This window comes from Rattus norvegicus, chromosome 4, assembly GCF_021556685.1.
Source record: "Rattus norvegicus strain SHRSP/BbbUtx chromosome 4, alternate assembly SHRSP_T2T, whole genome shotgun sequence".
Classification (NCBI taxonomy): domain Eukaryota; kingdom Metazoa; phylum Chordata; class Mammalia; order Rodentia; family Muridae; genus Rattus; species Rattus norvegicus.
In genome coordinates this window covers 165,836,739-165,858,386 of record NC_141537.1, presented here as the reverse complement: position 1 = coordinate 165,858,386, position 21,648 = coordinate 165,836,739, and the positions used below count along the sequence as shown (strand labels likewise).

At 37.1% G+C, this 21,648-nt stretch overlaps 1 protein-coding gene across 3 annotated transcripts; it reads left to right on the top strand.

Annotated features, from left to right (window-relative positions):
- The first annotated feature begins 200 nt into the window (after positions 1 to 200).
- On the top strand, positions 201 to 21,348 carry Ly49si1l1 (immunoreceptor Ly49si1 like 1). Of its 3 annotated transcripts, XM_087659593.1 has the most exons (9): positions 201 to 335; positions 1,250 to 1,317; positions 2,005 to 2,171; positions 4,274 to 4,363; positions 4,977 to 5,198; positions 6,355 to 6,497; positions 10,059 to 10,162; positions 20,771 to 20,926; positions 21,006 to 21,348. In XM_087659593.1, exons 3-8 carry the CDS (start codon positions 2,060 to 2,062, stop codon positions 20,904 to 20,906), a joined length of 807 nt encoding a protein of 268 aa, XP_087515719.1. In that variant the 5' UTR covers positions 201 to 335; positions 1,250 to 1,317; positions 2,005 to 2,059; the 3' UTR covers positions 20,907 to 20,926; positions 21,006 to 21,348. The 3 variants fall into 3 exon arrangements, 2 of the variants coding, with proteins under 2 accessions (XP_087515719.1, XP_087515720.1); XR_015686205.1 differs by lacking the exon at positions 6,355 to 6,497; XM_087659594.1 differs by lacking the exon at positions 4,977 to 5,198 and having other exon boundaries at positions 228 to 335.
- Positions 21,349 to 21,648: the final 300 nt, after the last annotated feature.

Below are 21,648 nucleotides of genomic sequence, written 5' to 3'. Positions count from 1 at the left end.
CTAATTGTTTTGTTAAGGACACTGGTTTTTCTTTCTCTGCAGTTTACATCTTCTCAGTCTTCGAATGTAAATTAAAGACATTTATTTTGCAGCATCTAGCACAGTAAGTTGCTTCTTTCCTTTGCTCTCAGAGTCAGCTTTCATTAAGCAATTTCCTCTTTTCGCTTTGGTCAAGAGGAGTGGCATAAAGTCATGAGGTTGAGTATCACTTGAGGAAAGTTAGTTTTGCCTTTCATCTCAGAGCCTCTTGGGGATACAGATGAAGAAAGGTCAACTCTTCCTCCAACTGGGAGATCAATTCCCTGTAACAGAATCATTTCAGTGTAGATACAGAGGTAAAAATGCCTGCTTTTATTGTTTTTCTATCAAATCATCAAATGTTTAATTTAGAATTTCACATGACTTGACATGAAATGGGTATTGATGGGGAAGCCCTGTTGGTTGTGTTAGATCAGGTTAACTCTGGAAGCATGTGAAAACTGCTATTCTGCACTGGTTATTTTCTTTCACTGAATGCAGTGAATTTTGTTGTGTGCTAAGAAATTAAGGTAGAGGGATCTCTGGAGGACTTTACTCTTCAAATGCATCAAATGTTTAAATATTTTCAATCTGACAAACATCACAAGAGGAACCAGGTAAGATAGATCAGTTTGTAAAGGTACTTGCTATATAACCCTGATCTAATACCTATGTTTGATCCTTGGAACTCACGTGTAGTTGGAGTGAGAGAACTAACTTTGTAAAGTTGTCTTCTGGACAGATGAACCTTGGTTCAACCAGCTCTACAATAATAAACAACAATTTTGAATTGTTTAATGAAATGATTATTTTTTTACCATAAATAAGGAATAAAGGTAGATAACCTGGGAAAACTTCGCAAATTAAAAACAATTTAAGAGTGTTGTATTATGTGCAGCATGTGGTCTTTATTATCTGCTGGCTCACATCTCAGTTATTAATGTAAGGTAAGGTCAGTTAACAGTACTTACTATTTACTAGCAAATTGATATCTATTATTAGATTGTTTTCTTCATGGGTACTATTTCATGTATGCTGCATAGTAACAAAATTTATTTTCATATAGCTTCATCTTGCAATATCATACCATGTGTGAGTATATTACATGTAGATGGGTGTGCACATGGAATGATTTGAAATTAAAAGTTCAAATTGTTTCCCCTTTACCTCTCTCTTTTGCTCCCACATCCCATTCAGTGATGTCTCCTTTTTACTTTTCTTGTTGCTGCAGTTACTAAAGGTAACATAGGATTTCTGAAGACTTTGAGCTAGGAGCCTCAGAGGAGATACAATATTTAGGTATGTCTTTCTGGATCTGGATTATTACTCTCAGTAGAAACCTTTCTGGTTGAATTGATTAACCAGGTTCAAGCATAGAGAAGAATATGCAAATTGTGGTTAGATGGGGAAGATGTACATCTCAGTTAATTGAGGATTCAATTCAAGAGATATTTATATATCTTATATTATGTGCAGTATTAACTTTCAAATATTATTTTGAAGGTTGTGCCTGAGAAACTCTGAGATCCATGTATCAATAAAAATACTGAAAGAACATTTACTATTCATGTGTTTATAGAAACGTGTAAATAATTTTAAAGCAACATTTTTATTTAATCCTAATGATTTGAGTCCTGCCTACTTTGACACTTTGTTTTTTAATTTTTAATGATTTTCAGTGAAGCCTATTTTACCTAACATGTTTATAGGCTGAATATTTAGAACCATTGCTGTACCAATAGTATAATGAGTTAGTAAATTTTTAATTCTTTATATTTTTCTTAACAAAATTTGCTGGAGCCACTAGAAATAAACTAATTTAACAGAAATCTGCAAAGGGTTAATACCTCTAATGGAAATAAGGGTCATTCCATGTCAGGGTGTTTGGATCATTAAGTAAATCAATCAGACCCTACCCTTTCTTAGTCCTCTGTATCATCAGATCTAGGTACTTTCCTAAAATGTGTATTTCAACATTTTTTCTAGAAATCATTGAAGGCCCAACTTTAACTGAAAACAAACTTCATACATCACTCAAAAAATGAGTGAGCAGGAGGTGTCTTACTCAAATGTGAGATTTCAAAAATGTTCAGGTTTGCAGAACCAAGTGAGGCCTGAGGAGACTCAAAGGGCCAGAGCAGCTGGCCACAGAGGTAAGATATTTTAGTGTCTAAAATCAATTGCTTTTATGCATTTTAAACTTTCAACAGTTTAAAAATACCTTACTGGATTCTATTGAAAACTACCATGTTCCACTTTATCTGGGGTTGGTTTTGCACAAGACTAGAAGGGAACTGGGAGTATTAGTTGGAGGATAATTAAGTACAAAATTGTTTAAAACAAAATGTAAAAAATAAAGCAATCAAGTTTTAAAACTAAAAAAGGAAGAATGATAAACTACTTCTACTCTTTAGCTTTTATTCAGTTACTGAATAAATCTGATGGGGAGAATAAAACAATGGGAAAATGTAGGGAAAGAAATCTTGAGAATCAAGAAGTGAGAAGACAGACTGAAATTTACATTTTCAGTCCTTCTTAGAAGCCAGAACAAAATTCACACATGAGGAAATACAGCGAAAAAGAGTGAGGCAGAGCCCAAAGGAAAGGACATTGAGAGATTCCACTACATGGGGAAAAATCCCATATGCAACTACCAAACCCAGTCAATATTGCTGATGCCATGAAGTGCTTGTTGAGAGGAGCCTGATGTGGATGTTTCCTACAGGGCCTGCCAGAGCTTTAATGATAGAGACCAGGATGCTTGCAGCTAATCATCAAACTGAGCATGGGAACCCCAATGGAGGAAGTAGAAAAAGGACTGAAGGAGTTGAATGGGTTTGTAACCCAATAGGAATAACAACAATATCAACCACCTCAGATCTTCCAGGGACTAAAACACCAACCAACAGTACACAAGGAGGGACCCATGGCTTTAGCTGTATATATAGCAGAGTCTGACATTGTCTGGCATCAAGAGGAGGAGAAGCCCTTGGTACTGTGAAGGCACATTTCTCCAGAGTAGTGCAATGCCAGGGTGATAAGGTTGGAATGGGTGGTTGGGAGGAAAAGCATCCACATAGAATGGGAAGGTGGAATGAGAGAGAAGGAACCTGGAAAGAGGATAACATCTGAAATGAAAATACATGAAATCGCCAATAAAAATTAAAATTAAAAAGATGTAATAAACCATAAGGACATTTTTGGTTTTTTATTTGGTCAGGTCAAGAAAAATACTGAAAACTTTTAAATTCACAAGCCAGAGTCTGATAAAAGACTATTTTGTAGAGAAACAGTATCCTACAGAAATGAAGCTTATACATTATAAATAATATTTTCATTCTCTAGGAAAGTGTTTTAATTGTTATAAATATCTCCAAAATCTAATGTAACAGGCAACAAAAGTTGTCCATCAGAGGATGAAGTCCAAATGGAAATAAAATTGCAGATGAAGGAAGAGGGGATGAGAGGATTAGGGGGTGTGGGAATAACTACACCCTATTATGAGTTCCTGATAATGTCAAAGAATCATTTATTAATGAAAATGAAGAAGTATCACCTTTACTTTTCTTCTCTATTTCCTTTTTAGTTGTTCTATACATACTGTCATGGCTGTGTTCCAAGCCAAGCTTGTGTTCTTCTTTGATGTAGTAATAATCGGAAGCATAAGTTTCAGATTCCAAATACCTTAGATACTGAAGAATATTTAGTATAATATAGAGCAAAATCAAACTTACAGGGAAAAAGAAGTAGTTTAAGTATAGGCCCTTTCCAGGATTTATACAGATCAATTCTAGACCAGCTGTGGTTCCTTAATAGTTCTCAAGAACATCCATCCATCTTTCATTCTTCTCCATCTTCAGTTATCTTTCTTGGTGGACCCTATGCTCTAGTTTGTTATCTTGTACTTACATTGTACCTATACCACCAATGCCGTCTCTTGAATGCACTTTTGGTCCTACAGAAATGGGTGAGGACACATGCCTGTCATCCAACTACTTCTAGTCTGAGATCAGACTATTCACAATACAAGGCTAAAGCAGAAATGAGTTCAGAATTTTGTAAAACTTCACACATGAAGGATTTCTTCATTGGGAGTATTTTAGGTAGCATTCCCCAATTTTCAAGGCACTTTTCACTCTGTACCATCAACTTATATATGATTTCCCCATGTTTCTCTGCTATACAAAATTTGATTAGTATTGAGATGTGCTGTTTTCATGGTGTTGTTTTTCTTGTTTTGTTTTGTTGATTTAAGAGAGATCAGTCCCCTGGCAGATCGCTGTGGTAGCTCTTGTAATCCTCTGTTCCCTTCGGCTGGTAGCTGTTGCAATGTTCGTGACAAAGAGTGAGTAATTGAGATACATATTATTTGAACTTCTACCTAAAACATAGTTTTGGAAACGGATGATGCAGTTAAATACTCTGTCCATTTTGTAGCCTATAATCAGGAGATAAATCAGAAACTATGGACTTTAATAACTTTTCCTTACCCTCTGCAGTGTTCTGTCCTTATTCATGCTAATCTGTTAGCTCTGGGGCTCTTAGGAGTTGACCTGCTCTTTCTCACTCGTGGTCATGCTCCTTTTGAGGACTTGGTGGTAGTGTACATTCTGAGCTCAGGGGACTGTGAATATTACATAAATGTATTGTAAGATACAGCTTTGCAAAGAACTTATGGCATTCTTTTCCTTTTTCTTTAATGCATTTGAGGTCATGGTTAAGTAAAAAGACTTCATCTGTATAGAGACAGTAAGTTTAAAATTTATTGCAATCCTTCACATTTACAGAAAAAATAACTTCCATCCTGTGCTAAAACATAAGGTTATATGATGATATTTTGGATGCCATATGATCTTATAACAGTTTTCCCACATCCTAATAGTTTTTTTTTAATTCAAATGTTCATGGTGGGTTTAGAATTAGTAGAATACTTAGAAATTTATTTGTGACTAATCTAGTTTTTCAGTATACTCATGAAAAACGTGAACTGCCGGAGGAAACTCTAAGCCTTATCAATAACTTCAGCACCATGCAAAGTAACATCTATTTAAAGGAAGAAATGCTAAGAAATATGTCTATAAACTGTAGTCAAGGCAATGATCTCCTGCAATCTCTAAACAGAGAACAGACAAGATGGTACAGTGAAACTAAGACTGTTTTACCTTCCTCTCAGCACACAGGTATGTAGTGAGGGAGGACCATGAATACAGAAGTTTATTATCATCTATTGTTTCTTTCACGGAAGGTTTGATGTCTAACCTCCAGCTTAAGATGCTGGTGATGCCTTGGTTAATCATTTGAGGATTTCTTATTTCATGTAGGCACCAGCAACCCAGAAATCTTTGTTTGAGTTAGCATAGTTTTATAGTTTCTACAAGTCAGAGTATCATTGAAACTTCTACTGCCCCCTGGGCATGGAATTACCATTTATCAACATAATTATGAGAACAGACTATCAACATCAAAACCTCCCTTGTATGTCTCTCATTTCTCTCAAGGTAAGAGAATTGAACAATGACATGGCACAATGCTAAGTTCACACTACTGAGTGGACCAGTATGGACACAATGCACTACAGCAGATCTAGAATTCTTTCATCAGTTTAACTGGCTCTGAACAGCAAGTGCTCATTTCCTGCCCTCCAGCTCCTGTTAACTTATAAGCCTCTGTTTCATAGAACTGGGCTGATTTAAAAACCTAATCTGGTTAGAATCTTAATTATGGTCCTAGACCATAGTGTGTTTCTCCTTATTCACCATCTTCAAATTCAACCATTTTGTCACATAGGCCAGCATCTCTCTCGTGGGTTTCATGTGAGACATGACATCATTGTGTAGACAAGGTAGACTTGGAACTCAAAGTGTATCCAATGTTCGCCTGGAAGTCATTACTTAACCTAGGATGACCCCAAACTAATAGTTATCTTCCTGTACCTCTCTCTTTGGAGTACTCAGGTTATAGGCATGTTATCATGACCAGCCAATGCATTTCCCTTTAAAGGATTATTAGTATTCTTTTCTCTACTGACTCATACATGATTGACACAGGAAATGTTTCTATATCTCTAGTGTTATTAACAATGTTACAGTACTCATAAATGTGCAGGGGTCTCTGGGCATTATAGAATCTCATTTTCTGAAACCTAGGAGATTTTATCCCACCCCCTCTTTCTTTCTTTTTTTCTTTCTCTCTTTCTTTCCTTCTTTCCTTCTTTCTTTCTTTCTTTCTTTCTTTCTATATTCTTTCTTTCTTTCAACACAACATTAATTTATATTGTGTTCTGATAACACAACACAAGAATATAATAAATTTAACCTTTTAACTTCACTTTCACAGGCCAAAATTTTGAAATATACTGGTTCTGCTATGGTATAAAATGTTATTATTTCATCCTGGACACAAAAGCATGGAATGGATGTAAACAAACCTGCCAGGATTCCAGCTTTTTCCTTCTGAAGATAGATGATGAGGATGAACTGGTACTGCAGACACTTGCCCCTTTATTCTGTTAGATTTTGTCTCTAGCCCTGAATAATGAGATATTAAATCCATATTTTATATGTATATGATTTTTCTGTAATATAAACAAAACTTTGAAACAAGTGTCTGCTAGGAGAGTCTCATTACTACAGATACACTTGTGTCCTTCAGTCTACTCCCTTTCTCAGAAGCCTATAAGAGAGTCCCTCAGAAAGCATGCCTTTTCCTGATTAAGTTTAAAGCTTTGGGACAGCACATCATCTGGCTGAGAGTTATTTTTCTTCATAGAGTTCTAAATAAACTCCGTCTGTCTAATGTTTGCTCTTTGGAAATGGAAGTGTGACTTCCTGAGATGAGAAATCAGATGACAACAGGGAAAGTAACTAACCTCTCTGCCTGTCTATAATATGAGATGATATGAAAAATGTGTAATTAAGTGGTTTACCACTTAGGTCCATGGTGATTTTCACTAAGACTGTCCATTCCATTACTGAACAGTATTCTTATGTTTTATAATTCCCATATCTGACATTTCCTGTTTTAATCATTACTAATGAAGTCTCATTGAAGACTATATTGTTCTAGAGAAATACTGGCAGACTCACCTTGAAATCATTGTTATTTATGACACAATATTATATTTATATATCAATTTAATTCATGTTAAAATAATAACATTGAAGTATGTTTAAATCCATTTGATACACTTAACTGTAAGCATTAATTTAAAATTTTTATTATTTTTCCATAGGAATAGTACTGCTACTAGTAGTGGTAGTAATAGTACTAGTACTAGTAGTAGTAGTAGTAGTAGTAGTTGTAGTAGTGTAGCTACAGCAGCAGCAGGAGTAGCAGCAGCAGCAGCAGCAGCAGCAGCAGCAGCAGCAGCAGCAGCAGCAGCAGGAGAGGAGCAGGAGAGGGAGCAAAAATATTTTGCTCCCTTGTTTTTTCAAACCCTGGCACATCGAGACAGCATGTTGGGCAGCGGGCTATGAAAGGTACCCTGATTTCTGTTCGAGATAGATCAAATCCTTGGAAAGCCTAAATGGACCAGATCAAGGCCTCACTAGCTGCAGCTCCCCCACTGACCCCTATAGAGAGATTTGAGATAGACCACTCACATAGGGCAATGCTCCAAGCCCCTACTCCATAGGTAAGGACATGACCACAGGTCACATACGTTCAAGACAGATCAGTCATAGAAATAGTACCATGTCCCTGAATATGTAGTCGAGGTCTTCCAAAACTCTCAGGAGAAACCAATAGGAAGTACCTGCTGTCACACACTGACACATACAAAAACTGTATTTAAGAATCATGTTAAGGATTAAAAGTATGCAGGAATTATTCTATAGTTTGAGAGCTTCTGTCATAAGAGCTGTAACAATGCCGATTGGGGAAGAGATCTGCTCTCCCAAAATTGCCACCAGAGCCCTCCTGCATCCTTCTCTAGCTAGTCAGTCCACTCCTGGATCAGCCTGACCTGAGCATCAAAAAGGAGAACGACTGGCAGACGGGGTACCGAAAGCTATTCCCTCCCCAAACCTGAGTTCTCTCCCTTCTTGGTCCAAACCCATGAACATAGCCAGGCAATAGATCTCTGTGAGGAGCCCCAGGCACCAGTAGCCCCTCAATTCCATGAGGCTAGGTGCATCCTCTTCCAGTGAGGCCAGACAAGGCAGCTCAGTTAGAATATAACTCAGGTACAGGCAACAACTTTTGTCTGCTGCAATTGTTCAGATACCAAAGGAAGACAAATCTGCATAAATGCTGGGAAGCAAAGGTCCAGCTCTACATATGTTCTTTGTTTAGTGGTCTGTCTCTGAGATCCCCAAGGGTCCAAGTTAGTGTTACTCTTGGTCTACATGTGGAGCTCCTATCCCCTAAGGGATCACAATACATCCTACTATTCTTCCATAAGAGTCCCCAAACTCCAATCAAGGTTTGGCTTTGGGTTACTGTGCATGTATGATTAAGCTGCTTGGTAGAGGCTCACAGAGGTCAACATGCTAGACTCCTGTTTGCAAGCATAACTGAGTATCATTAATGGGATCATGGACTGATGCTTTTCCACAGGATGGGTATCAATTTGAGCCAGTTATGTTTCCTGTTCCCTCAGTCTTACTCCATTTCCAAATCCTGCATTTCATATAGACAGGTTGAGTTTCTTTCAAAAGTTTTGTCAGTTTGTTGATGTTGCTATTGCTCCCAAGGGATTCTTTCCTGGACACAGGAGGCTGTCTCACCAGTCTACATAAGTGTCTCAGCTAAGAACACCCCTACTGATTATTGTGTGCCTCTCCTATCACTGATCACCACATTCCAGAAGATGGTCCCTACTGACATCCTCAGCAATTGCAGAATTCCATTGTTTCTCATGACAATCAGGTCATACCCCACACGTGAAGTTGCAACTCCACAACCCTCATGAAACCCTCTTCTACTCAGTTCCCTGCCTCCAATTGCCTTCCATAACCATTCCATTCCCCTTTCCAAGTGAAAATCAAGAATTCTTGCTTTTGCCCCTCTTTCTATCCAGACAACTTGGGTCTATGTTATGGGGTCTTGTGGTCTCTATTTTATGACTAATGTCCACTCATAAGTTAAAACATACCAAAAATGTCTTTGTGGGACTTGGCAACCTCAGTTCCATCCATTTGTCTGTAAAACAGATGTCTTTGCAATTCATAGATGACTACTATTCCATTGTGCAGATATTCCAAATATTTTATTAATTGTTCAATGGAGGGACATCTAAGAAGTTTTCAGATTCTGGATATTATGAAAAAATTGCTATGAACATAATTGAGCAAGTGTCTTTGTGGAATGATTGAGCACTTTTTGGGTATATGTCTAGGAGTGGTATAGCTTGTAATTGAATTAGAACTATTACCACTTTTCTGGTAAACCTCCAAATTTATTTCTAAAGACATTTTGCAAGTTTCCACTCCTGCCAACACTGGAGGAGTGTTCTCCTTACTCCATAACCTTCTTAGCATGTGCTATCACTTGAGATTTTAATATTAACCATGCCTACTGGTGTAAAGTCAGGTCTCAGAGTTGTTCTGATTTGGATTTCTCTGGTTGCTGAAGACATTGAACATACATTTATGTGCTTCATGACCACTCAAGATTCCTACATTAAGAATTTCCTATTTAGCTCAGGCATAGATAAAGCACTGAAAGAAATTGATACATCAGTCCAAAAATGCTAAATCAAGAAATAGCATTAAATCAGTGTTAAATAGGAAGATTGTGACTTATAGTCCAGTCATGGTTACTTAGTGAGTTGTGGTCTAAGAAACATACTCACACAGCATGTCATGATCTTAATATCTCAGGACACTTGAAGGTTTTATTTTAAATAACTTATGGAACTGACTTAGTTTTGATTTAAATGTGCTATTGTAGGAAGTCCTTTCCAAAATGAATATGGTGTGACTGATGAATGAGAGAACAGGACAGCACAGAATGATACTGGAATGTTGGGAAATTTTCTTCCTTGTTCTTTCATCAGACCTACAGAAAACTCATCATAGGGCATGTTGTTTCTTTTACAGAAGTTCCTTCGGCTCCAGGTTCTTTCATACCAGTACTGGATTGGATTGTCATATAATAAAACAGAAAAGGAATGGTCATGGATTGACAATGGCCAATCTGAATTGTGAGTTTCTAAACTCTTAAGACTAAGACTGGTGTAGGTACTGGGAGGTTTGTGTGCAAAGGCTTTTTTCTCATTTCACATGCCTTTCCTCATATTCTCTGAGCTTATAGTTAAGGACATGTAGCATAAGGCAGTCTCTGAGAAAGTGTTGCAGAGGCAAGTTGTATGTTCACAGAACTGACCAAAAGTCGCTTAAAACTGCATACGTCTCAGAACTGTTTCTTGTAATATAAGAAAGGCTCTAGAAAGTCAATAACTTAAAATAGTGTGGAGTGACCAAATGATCATGACAGATACATTGCACCTGAGTCATTCAGACATTCATGTAACATTTCTTTTTGTTTTCAGCTTATATTATATATACATGTGCCTGCCATTCACTTACGGTGTTTAGAAAATCCTGAGTAGTTTGATTAATTATAATTTGTTAGAAAACTCGTCCATGACTATCTTTGTTAGTAATATGTATTTTTATTGAATATCATATTTACTTCCAAAAATATATGAACATATCAAACCCTACCCCCTCTAAAAGCTCAAACATGCATTATATTCACTTATATCTTCATAACTGTCTATAAGTGCATAGCTGTATGCACTCCACTGGAACAAGGAAACATACCGGTGGCCAACCACTCAATAAAGCATTATCTCTTTTTTGCCTGCAGCTGTCACCTAAGAATAGTGGATTCTTGGGAAGAAATAAATTTGCAGAAATTTCTTCTTGTTCAGAAGCTTGAATTTCACAGAGCTTTACCCCTTGTCTTGCTCTTATATTTTTTCTGTGTCCTCTTCTCTGCTCTCCTCTGAAATTTGCTGGTTATGTGGAGGCAAAGAAGTTGACACAGATGTCTCCTTTAGGGCTCAGGACATATACACTTCTCCTATGCCCTGTGATAAATTCTGCCACTCTACATGGACTATAGCCTGCTATGTAGACAAGGTTCTCTGCCTTAGAGAAGCATTTAGCTTTATGGGTTCCCATTTGTTGATTGTTCATCATATAGCATGAGTTATTGGTGTTCTTTTCAGCAAAATTTGTTACCTGCCCAGGTGTTTCAGGATCTTGTCTACATTTCCTTCTATTATATTTAGCATATCTTTTTATTATGTAGAAGACCTTGATCAACGTGGACTTGATCTTTGGAAAAGGAAAATAGAATGAATCAATTTGAATTCTTCTACATGGTGACCCTCCAGTTAACCCAGCACCATTTGTTGAAAATGCTGCCTTTTTCACTGAATGGTTTTAACTTCTTTGTGAACATTGAAGTGACCATACGCTGTGGTTTATTTCTGGTTCTTTAATTCTATTCCATTGATCTATGTGCATTTCTCTGCACAAATACTATGCCATTTAGCTTTTTTTATCACTATTGTTCTGTAGAACAGCTTGAGGTCTGAAATGGTGATCACCCCAGAACTTCTTTGATTAGTGGGAATAATTTTTGCTACCTTTCTTTTAAAATTCCAAATGAATTTGAGAATTTTTCATAATACCTCTGTGAAGAATTTTATTAGAATTTTGATGAGGATTTCACTGAATATTTTGGTTTTAGATTTCTTTTGGTAAGGTGGCTATTTTTATTATGTCAAACCTGCTGATGCATCAGCATGGGAGACTGTTCTATCTTCTGAGGAATTCTTCAATTCCTTTCTTCAGAGACTTGAAGTACTTGTCATACAACTCTTTCACTTACCTGGTTAGATTCATAGCAAAGTTTTTTCATAATATCTGAAATTATTGTGTAGGGTGTTGTTTTCATATTTTTCACAGTCTATATATTCTTTCAGTTTAGGAAGCCTATTAATTTGATAGAATTTATATTATATCATTAGTGACTATTGTGAAAGATGTTGCTTCCATAATTTTATTGTCTGCCCATTTATCCTTTCAGTAGGGGGAAGCTGATTTGTTAGAGTCAATTTATATCTAGGCACTTTGCAGAAGTTCTTCAACAACTGTAGGAGTTCTTTGGTAGCATTATTGTGGTGTCTTATGTAAACTATCATATTATCTGCAAAGAGTGATATTTTGACTTCCTCCTTTTCAGTTTTTATTTCCTTGATTTTCTTTGTTGTCTAATTGCTCTGGTTAGAAGTTGGAATACCATAATTTTGACAAAATCACAACTTATAGATTGTAAAACATCTTTACCAAGCCTAGAATAGATAGAGGGCTAATATCTAAAATTTACAGAAACCTCAAAAGTTAGACTGCAGGGAGCCTAATAACCATATGGAAATGGGACTCGGAGCTAAACAAAGAATTCTCATGTAAGGAATCTTGCATAATCAGAAAGTTCCTAAATAATGTTCAACATCCTTAGTCACTGGGGACAGCAAATCAAATTATCCTGGGTTTCCACCTCATACCAATTACAATGGCTAAGATCAAAAACAAATTTGACAGCAGATGCTGATGAGGATGTGCAGAAAGTGGAAAAGTCCTCCATTTCTAGTAGGACTGCAGGCTGGTAAAACCCCTTTGCAAATCAAGGTTGCAGTTCCTCAGAAAATGGAAAAAGTTCTACCTGAAGACTCAGCTATAGCACTCCTGGACATATACCCAAAAGTTGTTCCAAAATATAAGTTGCTCCACCATGTTTTTAGCAGGCTTATTTATAAACACCAGAAGCTCAAAATAATCCAGTTGTCCCTTAAAAGAAATATGGATACTGAAAATATGGCTCATATATATAATCGAGTACTACTCCACTACCAAAAACAATGACTTCATAAAATGCATAGGTAAATGGATGGAACTAGAAAATATCATCGCGAGTGCGGTGACCCAATCACAAAAAAAAGAAAAAAATACACATGGTTTCCAAATAAAATAAGTAGGTATTAGCTAAAAGCTCTAATTATCCAAGATACAATCCATAGTCCACATGAAGCAAAAGAAAAAAGATGACCAAATTGTGGATGCTTCACTCCTTCTAAAAAAGGGAGTACAAAAATATACATAGGACTATACATAGAAACAAATGTTGGAGCAAAGTCTCAAGAAATGTCTATTTGGCTATATTTGGTTATTCCCGAGACAGCCTCACCGGGGAATTCAGCATATATATATATACATATACATATATATATATATATACATATACATATATATATATATGTGTGTGTGTGTGTGTGTATGGATATATATATATATATATATATATATATATATATGTACATATAACCACTAAAACTAGACAATATTGATGAAGCCTATAAGTGCATGCTGAAAGGAGAACTTTCTAAGAACTTTTTCTATAGCCATGTGTAACTTGGGCTTAAATCCTCCTAATTTAGCCACCCAAATGATAAGGTGAGTGGCCTGCCTCACTTTTCAGGGTGTCATAACAACGTTATATATTTCAGTCTACATTTGAATGTATGTTACCCTAAGAATGTAGTTGTGCCACTTAATACACCGTTTAAGTTATTTTTCTCCTACTTTGTGGGGTGTGAAGTATGAACTCAGGCTGTCGGTTTGTGTGGAAATGTTACTGGCCCAAGAATTTTTTTTATGAGTTCAGTGAAAATTAACAGTTTTATTGATCAACTTTTTATTAAGTCCATATTTTGTATACTTTGGATAATAAACCTTGTTTTCAAAAACCTTGGCTTAAATCAATATGCTTTAAACTTAAATAACTGCCCATTTTACTTTTTGTCTACTATTGATTTATCTGTAATGGAATTATTATCTAAGAGGCTGTATATTTTCAGTGTCACAAATATAGATAATGATGACTGTGGTAAAAGCACTCCATATCTGTGCAAAGAGAGTATTGCTTTTCTCAGAATTTCTAAGAGAAGGGAAGGAAAGATAAAAGTGGAACATTTTGTTAAACTTGTTAATTTCCTGTAATGATTTGGGACTACATAGTGACTGAATATTTTAACCACAGGTCTTTTTTATTTTTTTCCCTCCACTTTTATTAAATTGGATATTTCCAACATACCCCTAACTCCTACTCCTCCCCTTGTTTGTGGCTGTTCACCTACCCATCCTCCCCCCCCCATTACCACTCTCCCCTCAACAATCACATACACTGACGGTTCAGTCTTGGCAGGACAAGTGCTTCCCCTTCAACTGGTGCTCTTACTATGCTATTCATTGCTACCTATGCGGTAGGAGCCCAGGGTCAGTCCATGTATAGTCTTTGGGTAGTGGCTTAATCCCTGGAAGCTCTCGTTGGTTGGCATTGTTGTTCATATGGGGTCTCGAGCCCCTTCAAGCTCTTTCAGTCCTTTCTCTGATTCCTTCAACCAGGGTCCCATTCTCAGTTCAGAGGTTTGCTGCTGGTATTCACCTATGAATTTGCTGTATTCTGGCTGTGTCTCTCAGGAGAGATCTAGATCCAATTCCTGACAGCCTGCAATTCTTTGCTTCATCCATCTTATCTAGTTTGGTGGTTTTATATCTATGGGCCACATGTGTGGCAGGCTTTGAATGTGTGTTCCATTTGCCTCTGTTCTACTCTTTGCCTCCCTATTCCCTCCCATGGTTATAATTGTTCCCCTTTTAAAGAAGGAGTGAAACATTCTCATTTTAGTCATCCTTCTTGAGTTTCATGTTTTCTTTGCATCAAGGGTAATTTGAGCATTTGGGATAATATCCACTTATCAATGAGTGCATACCATGTGTGTCTGTCTGTGATGGGGTTATCTCACTCAGGATGACATTCTCCAGTTCCCTGCATTTGTCTATGAATTTCGTAAAGTCGTTGTTTTTGATAGCTGAGTAGCATTCCATTCTGTAGATGTACCACATTTTCTATATCCATTCTTCTGTTGAGTTCTTTCCATCTTACGGCTATTATAAATAAGGCTGCTATGAACATAGTGGAGCACGTGTCTTTGTTATATGTTGGGGCACCTTGGGGTATATGCCCAAGAGAGGTATAGCTGGGTCCTCAGGTAGTTCAATGTCAAATTTTCTGAGGAACCTCCAGACTGATTTCCAGGATGGCTATACCAGTCTGCAATCCAACCAACAATGGAGGAATGTTCCTCTTTCACAACATCCTTGCCAGCATTTGCTGTCACCTGAGTTTTTGATCTTAGCTATTCTCACAGGTGTGATGTTCAATCTCAGGGTTGTTTAGATTTGCATTTTCCTTATTACTAAAATGTTGAACATTTTTAGGTGTTTCTCAACCATTCGGCATTCCTCAGCTGTGAATTCTTTGTTTAGCTCTGAATCACATTTTTTGATAGGGTTATTTGTCTCCCTGCAGTCTAACTTCTTGAATTCATTGTATATTTTGGATATAATTCCTCTATCAGTTGTAGGATTGGTAAAGATCTTTTCCCAATTTATTGTTTGCCATTTTTTCTAACAACAGTGTCCTTTGCCTTAAAGAAACTTTGAAGTTTTATGAAATCCCATTTGTCAATTCTTGATCTTAGAGCATAAGCCATTGGTGTTCATTCAGGAAATTTCACCAGTTCTCATGTGTTTGAGATTCTTCCACACTTTTCTTCTATTAGTTTGAGTTTATCTGGTTTGATCTGGAGATCCTTGATCCACTTAGACTTAATTGCTAAGGGTGATAAGAATTGATCGATCTGCATTCTTCTACATGCTGACTTCCAGTTGAACCAGCACCATTTGTTGAAAATGTTGCCTTTTTTTCCATTGGATGATTGTGGCTCCTTTGACAAAAATCAAGTGACCATAGGTGTGTGGGTCCATTTCTGGGTCTTCACTTCTACTCTACTTGTCTATCTGTCTGTCTCTGCACAAATACCATGCAGTTTTTATCACTATTGCTTTGTACTATTGTTTGAGTTCAGAGATAGTGATTCCCCCTAAAGGCCTTTTATTGTTGAGGATAGTTTTAGGTATCATGGGTTTTTTGTTATTCCAGATGAATTTGCATATTGTTCTGTCTAACTCTATGAAGATTTCAGTTGGAATTTTGATGGTGATTGCACTGAATCTATAGATTGCTTTTGGTAAAATGGCCATTGGTACTGTATTTGTCCTGCCAATCCATGAGAATGGGATATCTTTCCATTTTCAGAGATCTTCTTCAATTTCTTTCCTCAGAGACTTGACGGTCTTATCATACAGATCTTTCACTTGATTGGTTAAAGTCACACCAAATTATTTCATATCATTTGGGACTATTTTGACGGGTGTCGTTTCCTTAATTTCTTTTTCGGCTTCTTTCTCTTTTGTGTAGAGGAAGGCTACTGATTTATTTGAGTTAAATTTATACCCAGCCACTTTGCTGAAGGTGTTTATCAGGTTTAGTAGTTCTCTGGAGGAACTTTTGGGATCACTTAAGAATACAATCATATCATCTGCAAATACTGATATTTTGACTTCTTCTTTTCCAATGTGTATCCCTTTGATCTCCTTTAGTTGTCTGATTGCTCTGGCTAGGACTTGGATATCTATATTGAATAAGTAGGGAAAGAGTGCGCAGCCTTGTCTAGTCCCTGATTTTAGTGGGTTTGCTTAAAGTTTCTCTCCATTTAGTTTAATATTAGCTACTGGTCTGTGTATATGGCTTTTACTGTGTTCAGGTATGGGCCTTGAATCCCGGTTCCAGGACTTTTATCATGAAGGGTTGTTGAATTTTTTCAAATGCTTTCTCAGCATCTAATAAAATGATCATGTGTTTTTTACCTTTCAGTTTGGTTATATAGTGGATTACGTTGATGATTTTCCGTATATTAAACCATCCCTCCATCCCTGGAATGAAGCCTACTTAATCATGTTGGATGATTGTTTTGATGTGCTCTTGGATTCAGTTTGCAAGAATTTTATTGAGTATCTTTGCATCTATATTTATAAGAGAAATTATTCTGAAGTTCTCTTTCTTTGTTTGGTCTTTTTTTGGTTTAGGTATAAGAGTAATTGTGGCTTCATAGAAGGAATTCGGTAGCACTCCATCTGTTTCAATTTCATGGAATAGTTAGGATAGTATTGGTAGGAGTTCTTCTATGAAGGTCTGATAGAATTCTGCACTGAACCCATCTAGACCTGGGCTCTTTTTTATTAGGATACTTTTAATGAGTGCTTCTGTTTCTTTAGGAGTTATGGGGTTGTTTAACTGGTTTACTTGTTCCTGATTTAACTTGGGTACCTGGTATCTGTCTAGGAAATTGTCCATTTCCTCCAAATTTTCATGTTTTGTTGAATATAGGCTTTTGTAGTTGGATCTGATGATTTTTTGAATTTCCTCTGGCTCTGTTGTTATTTCTCCCTTTTCCTTTCTGATTTGGTTAATTTGGACTCACTGTCTGAATCCTCTGGTTAGGCTGGCTAAGGGTTTATCTATCTTGTTGATTTTCTCAAAGAACCAGCTTTTGGTTCTGTTGATTTTTTGTATATTCCTTTTTGTTTCTACTTGGTTGATTTCAGCTATGAGTTTGATTATTTCCTTCTTTCTACTCCTCCTGGGTGTGTTTGCTTCTTTTTGTTCTAGAGCTTTTAGGTATGCTGTCAAGTTGCTCATATATGCTCTCTCCTGTTTCTTTCTGCAGGCCCTCAGAGTTATGAGTTTTCCCCTTAGAACAGATTTCATTGTGTCCCATAAGTTTTTAACCACAGGTCTTATGCCACCATGCAAATAGCGTGATGGAGTGGAAAGGGAAGAAATGTTCTTTTGAAATCTCACTTAAAATGGCAAAGGACATTTTTCTTCCTTTTATACCAAACAGCTTTGAGGTTCATTGGTTGGGTACACATATCTGCATCTGACTTTTTCAGCAGCTTCTTCGGTGTTTTAGAGGGGAGTCATGAGAGTTCACCTTATGTGAATGCCCCATAGATTAGGTAATTATGTCATGACTTAGGGCCTCCCTTTGAGCTGGATGCAACTTAGTACCTGTTGCTGGACCTTCATTTCATCAAGCTCTGCTCCATTTCCATGCCTGAATTTCTTATAGACAGGGTCAGAGATTTGACTCTGGGATAGCAACCCTATGCCTCACTTGATACGTTGTCTCTCTGTTATAGGTTAGCACTATAAGTTCCCTTCCACAGTGTAGAGCCTATCTCAAGGGTAACCCTTGAGTCCTGATAGTCTCTCACTTTCCAGCTCTCTGGAATATTCTACAAGTTTCTCCCAACCTCCCTCCACCTGAGTTTTCCAGTTATCATTCGTTCTGCTGGCCCTCAGGGCTTCAGTCCTTTTCTCCCACACAATACCACATCATGTTCTTCTCTCCCCCAACCCCATGTCCTTATACATCCCCTGTCCCTCCCTCTCTCCTCCTCTAGTAGTCCTCTCTCTGAAGTGGGACTGAGTTGTCCTCACTTGGGCCCTTCAGTTTGTTAACATTTTTGAATTTTATTAACTGTGTTTGGGTATTTTTGGTTAATATACTGTTCTCAGTGAGAACATACCATGCATGTTCTTTGGGTCTGAGTTACTTCACTCAGAATGATATTTTCTAGTTCCATTTGCCTACAATTCTCAGGATGTCCTTATTCTAAATACCTCAGTAGTATTCCATTGTGTAAATGTAGCATAGTTTCTGTATCCATTCTTCTGTCCTGGGACATCTGGGTTGTTTCCAGATTCTTGCTAATACAAATAAGGCTGCTATGAACATAGTCGAACATGTGCCATGTGGCATAGTGGGAAATCTTTTGGGTAAATCCCCAAGAGTGTTATTTCTTCTCTTTTTGTAGGTCTATTTCTAATTTTCTGAGGAATCTCTAAATTGACTTCCAGAGTTGGTGTACCAGTTTGTAATTCTACTAGGAATGGAGGAGAGTTTCTATTTCTCGACATCCTAGCCAACATGTATTGTCCCCTGATGTTTTGATCTTATCCATTCTGACTACTATAAGATGGAAAGTCACGGTCATGTTGATTTGCATTTCAGTGATAACTAAGGAATTTGAGCATTTCTTTAGGTCCTTTCAGCAATTTGAGATTTCTGTGCTATGAATTATCAGTTTAGTTCCAGATCCCGTTTTTTGATTGATTTTCTTTTGGTGGTTCCTCAGGATTTTTTTGATTCACATTTCCCTGATGACAGTCACCAAAACCAGTCACTATTGGGGATGCCAAGTGGTGGATGCTAATAAGAGTCTGATATAGTTTTCTCTTGAGAGACTCTGCCAGAGCTGGATATATACAGAAGCAGATGCTCACAGCCAACTATTAGACTGTGGACAGGTTTCCCAATGGAGGAGTTAAAGAAAAGAATGAGGTAGACAAAGCAGGTTGCAACCGAATAGGAAGAACAACAATATCTAGTAGCATGACATTCCAGAGCTCCCAGGCACATACTACCAACCAAAGGGTACACATGGAGCAACCTATATCTCCAGCTGCATATTTTGGGCACCAATGGGAGGAGAGGCCCTTGATCTTATGAACTCTTGATGCTCCAGTACAAGGGAATATCAGGGCTGGTCTGCAGGAGGGAGTGGTTACGTGGGTGAAGAGGCACCCTTATGGAGGGAGGGGGTGGAAGGACTGGATAGGGAGTTTCCAGAGGGGAAACCAGAAAGGGGGATTAGTATTTGTAATGTAAATATAGAAAATATCCAATAAAAGAAAGAATAAAAGGAAAAAATTAAAAAGGAAATAAAAATGAAATCTCAGCCCATGTAGTTTCAGTGGGTTTCATGTTCTGTCTCCCCTTCTATGACCAAGACACTATAACCCTTACTAAGCTCAACTCCCTATGTATGAAAGGCTTTCTTTGAATCTTAAATCCTCCACTTTCATCTTCCAAATACTGAAACTACAATTGTTTCTTAGTAGACCTGGCTGGACTTAAGTGTTATGAATCTCAGTTTTGAGTGCATTCTTTACTTAGTAACTTGTAGGTTTCTTAGGAGAAGCACTGGCTTCAGTGCTGCCCTGACCATCTAAGTTGTCCTGCTAACAACTCAGGTGGGTTAAATCTGATTTCCATTAGTTTATAATAGAGAATACGAATAATTAATTATTAAGTAATTCTTGTTTTCTCACATAGCCCAAGCTGTTCCAGAACTCATAGTCCTTCTGTTTTAGGGGTAGTTATCTCTGTTTTTTAAAATATTATTTTATGTACCTGCATTTTTTTAAAAAGAAGGGTAGTTGTGGTCTCTGATGTACCATCCTGCAGAAATCAGAGTTGTGTTGCATACAGGCAGTTCATTAGATTACCATGTTTCCATGAAGTCTCAGCTTCATTAATTATGAGGTCAGCAGGAAGAAAGGGAAACAATTTCACACAAAACATACAAGTCATCATATGTGATGGTATGTCAAATCTCCCCTTTCACTTTTAAACATAAATATATAAGTTCTTATTCTACGTGACAACCACATCTGTTTTACTATTATTCTAGAATTTTTATTGATTAAAATATTAATGTGAATGAAAGTTTAGCATAAAATAATTCTTTGGTAATAAATAAATTTTACCTGCTTACCAAAAAATTGGGAGTCTGAAATAAGATGGAAACATTTTGCGTGATTAGGAGACCATTTGCTTTTATGAGCTTAGAGAAAAGACATTTATGTGGTGAACTTTTGATTAGTTGTTCTATATTCCATATACTTTTGCAAATAGAATTTTAAAAAACATGACTTATTTCAGGGAATTTTCAAAATTAAACAGTTGCCAATTGATTTTGTTCTTTAGATCCTTGAACCTAAAGAAATACAATGTAAAGGATGGAGACTGTATGTTCTTGTCTAAAACAAGACTAGAAAATGCTATGTGCTCCAGCCCCTACCCATGTATTTGTCAGAAGAGACTGGATAAGTTCCCTCATTGACTCTCCAACAAGAGTTAAAGGTAAACATGGAATGTGCTGATCCTCATTTGTTTCCTCTAATAATGTGTGACTGCTTTCAAACAGGTGTTTTGTTCACAGGATTTACTCTGCTGTGCAAACAGAGAGATGAGCTGGAAGAGTGTGGGAATGTTCTCTGGAATCTGATATGGCAGAGCAGAGGCTTCTTCCATCCTGGTGAAGACAGGACACATTTTCTCTGGTGCACGGACATGGTTTGCTTCAAAGTCTCCAGGACTCTGCACTTTCTGATTTCTTAAACTCTTATACAATTAAATCAAATCCCAATAACCAACCTGTATATTTCATTATGATTAGAATAAATCCTGTTACTTGAAATTGGCCTGGTGGATCAAGAGTTAAGGGTCATTTATAGCTACACCCTGAATTTGAGTACAGTTCAGATTACATGAGACCCTGTTTGAAAACAAAACATAAAAAATAAACAAAAAATTTCCTGACCCCACTCCCCCAAACAAGCAAACCAACAAGAAACTGAAAATCCTCTTGGTATAATTGTCAATTTTCATTTAAGAAACCCACCTTTGACTTTTGTGTAAAGGATAAGGAGGGGATCTGAGAAGTGAAGGAGAGAATGGAATGCGGGAAGGATCTTTGTGAGGAGTTTCTGGGCATACAGGAGGTGCTGACATTGGGATTTGTAAAGTGAATAAATAAATAAATTTAAAAATACAGTATAATTATGAGATAGAATGTAGATGTA

Bases quoted from the DNA above. Each gene is read 5' to 3' on its own strand.
- Ly49si1l1 (XM_087659593.1), top strand. From the start codon at position 2,060: ATGAGTGAGCAGGAGGTGTCTTACTCAAATGTGAGATTTCAAAAATGT. The intron at 4,364-4,976 runs GTGAGTAATTGA...TGACTAATCTAG, and splicing joins TGCAATGTTCGTGACAAAGA to TTTTTCAGTATACTCATGAA. The intron at 5,199-6,354 runs GTATGTAGTGAG...TCACTTTCACAG, and splicing joins ACCTTCCTCTCAGCACACAG to GCCAAAATTTTGAAATATAC.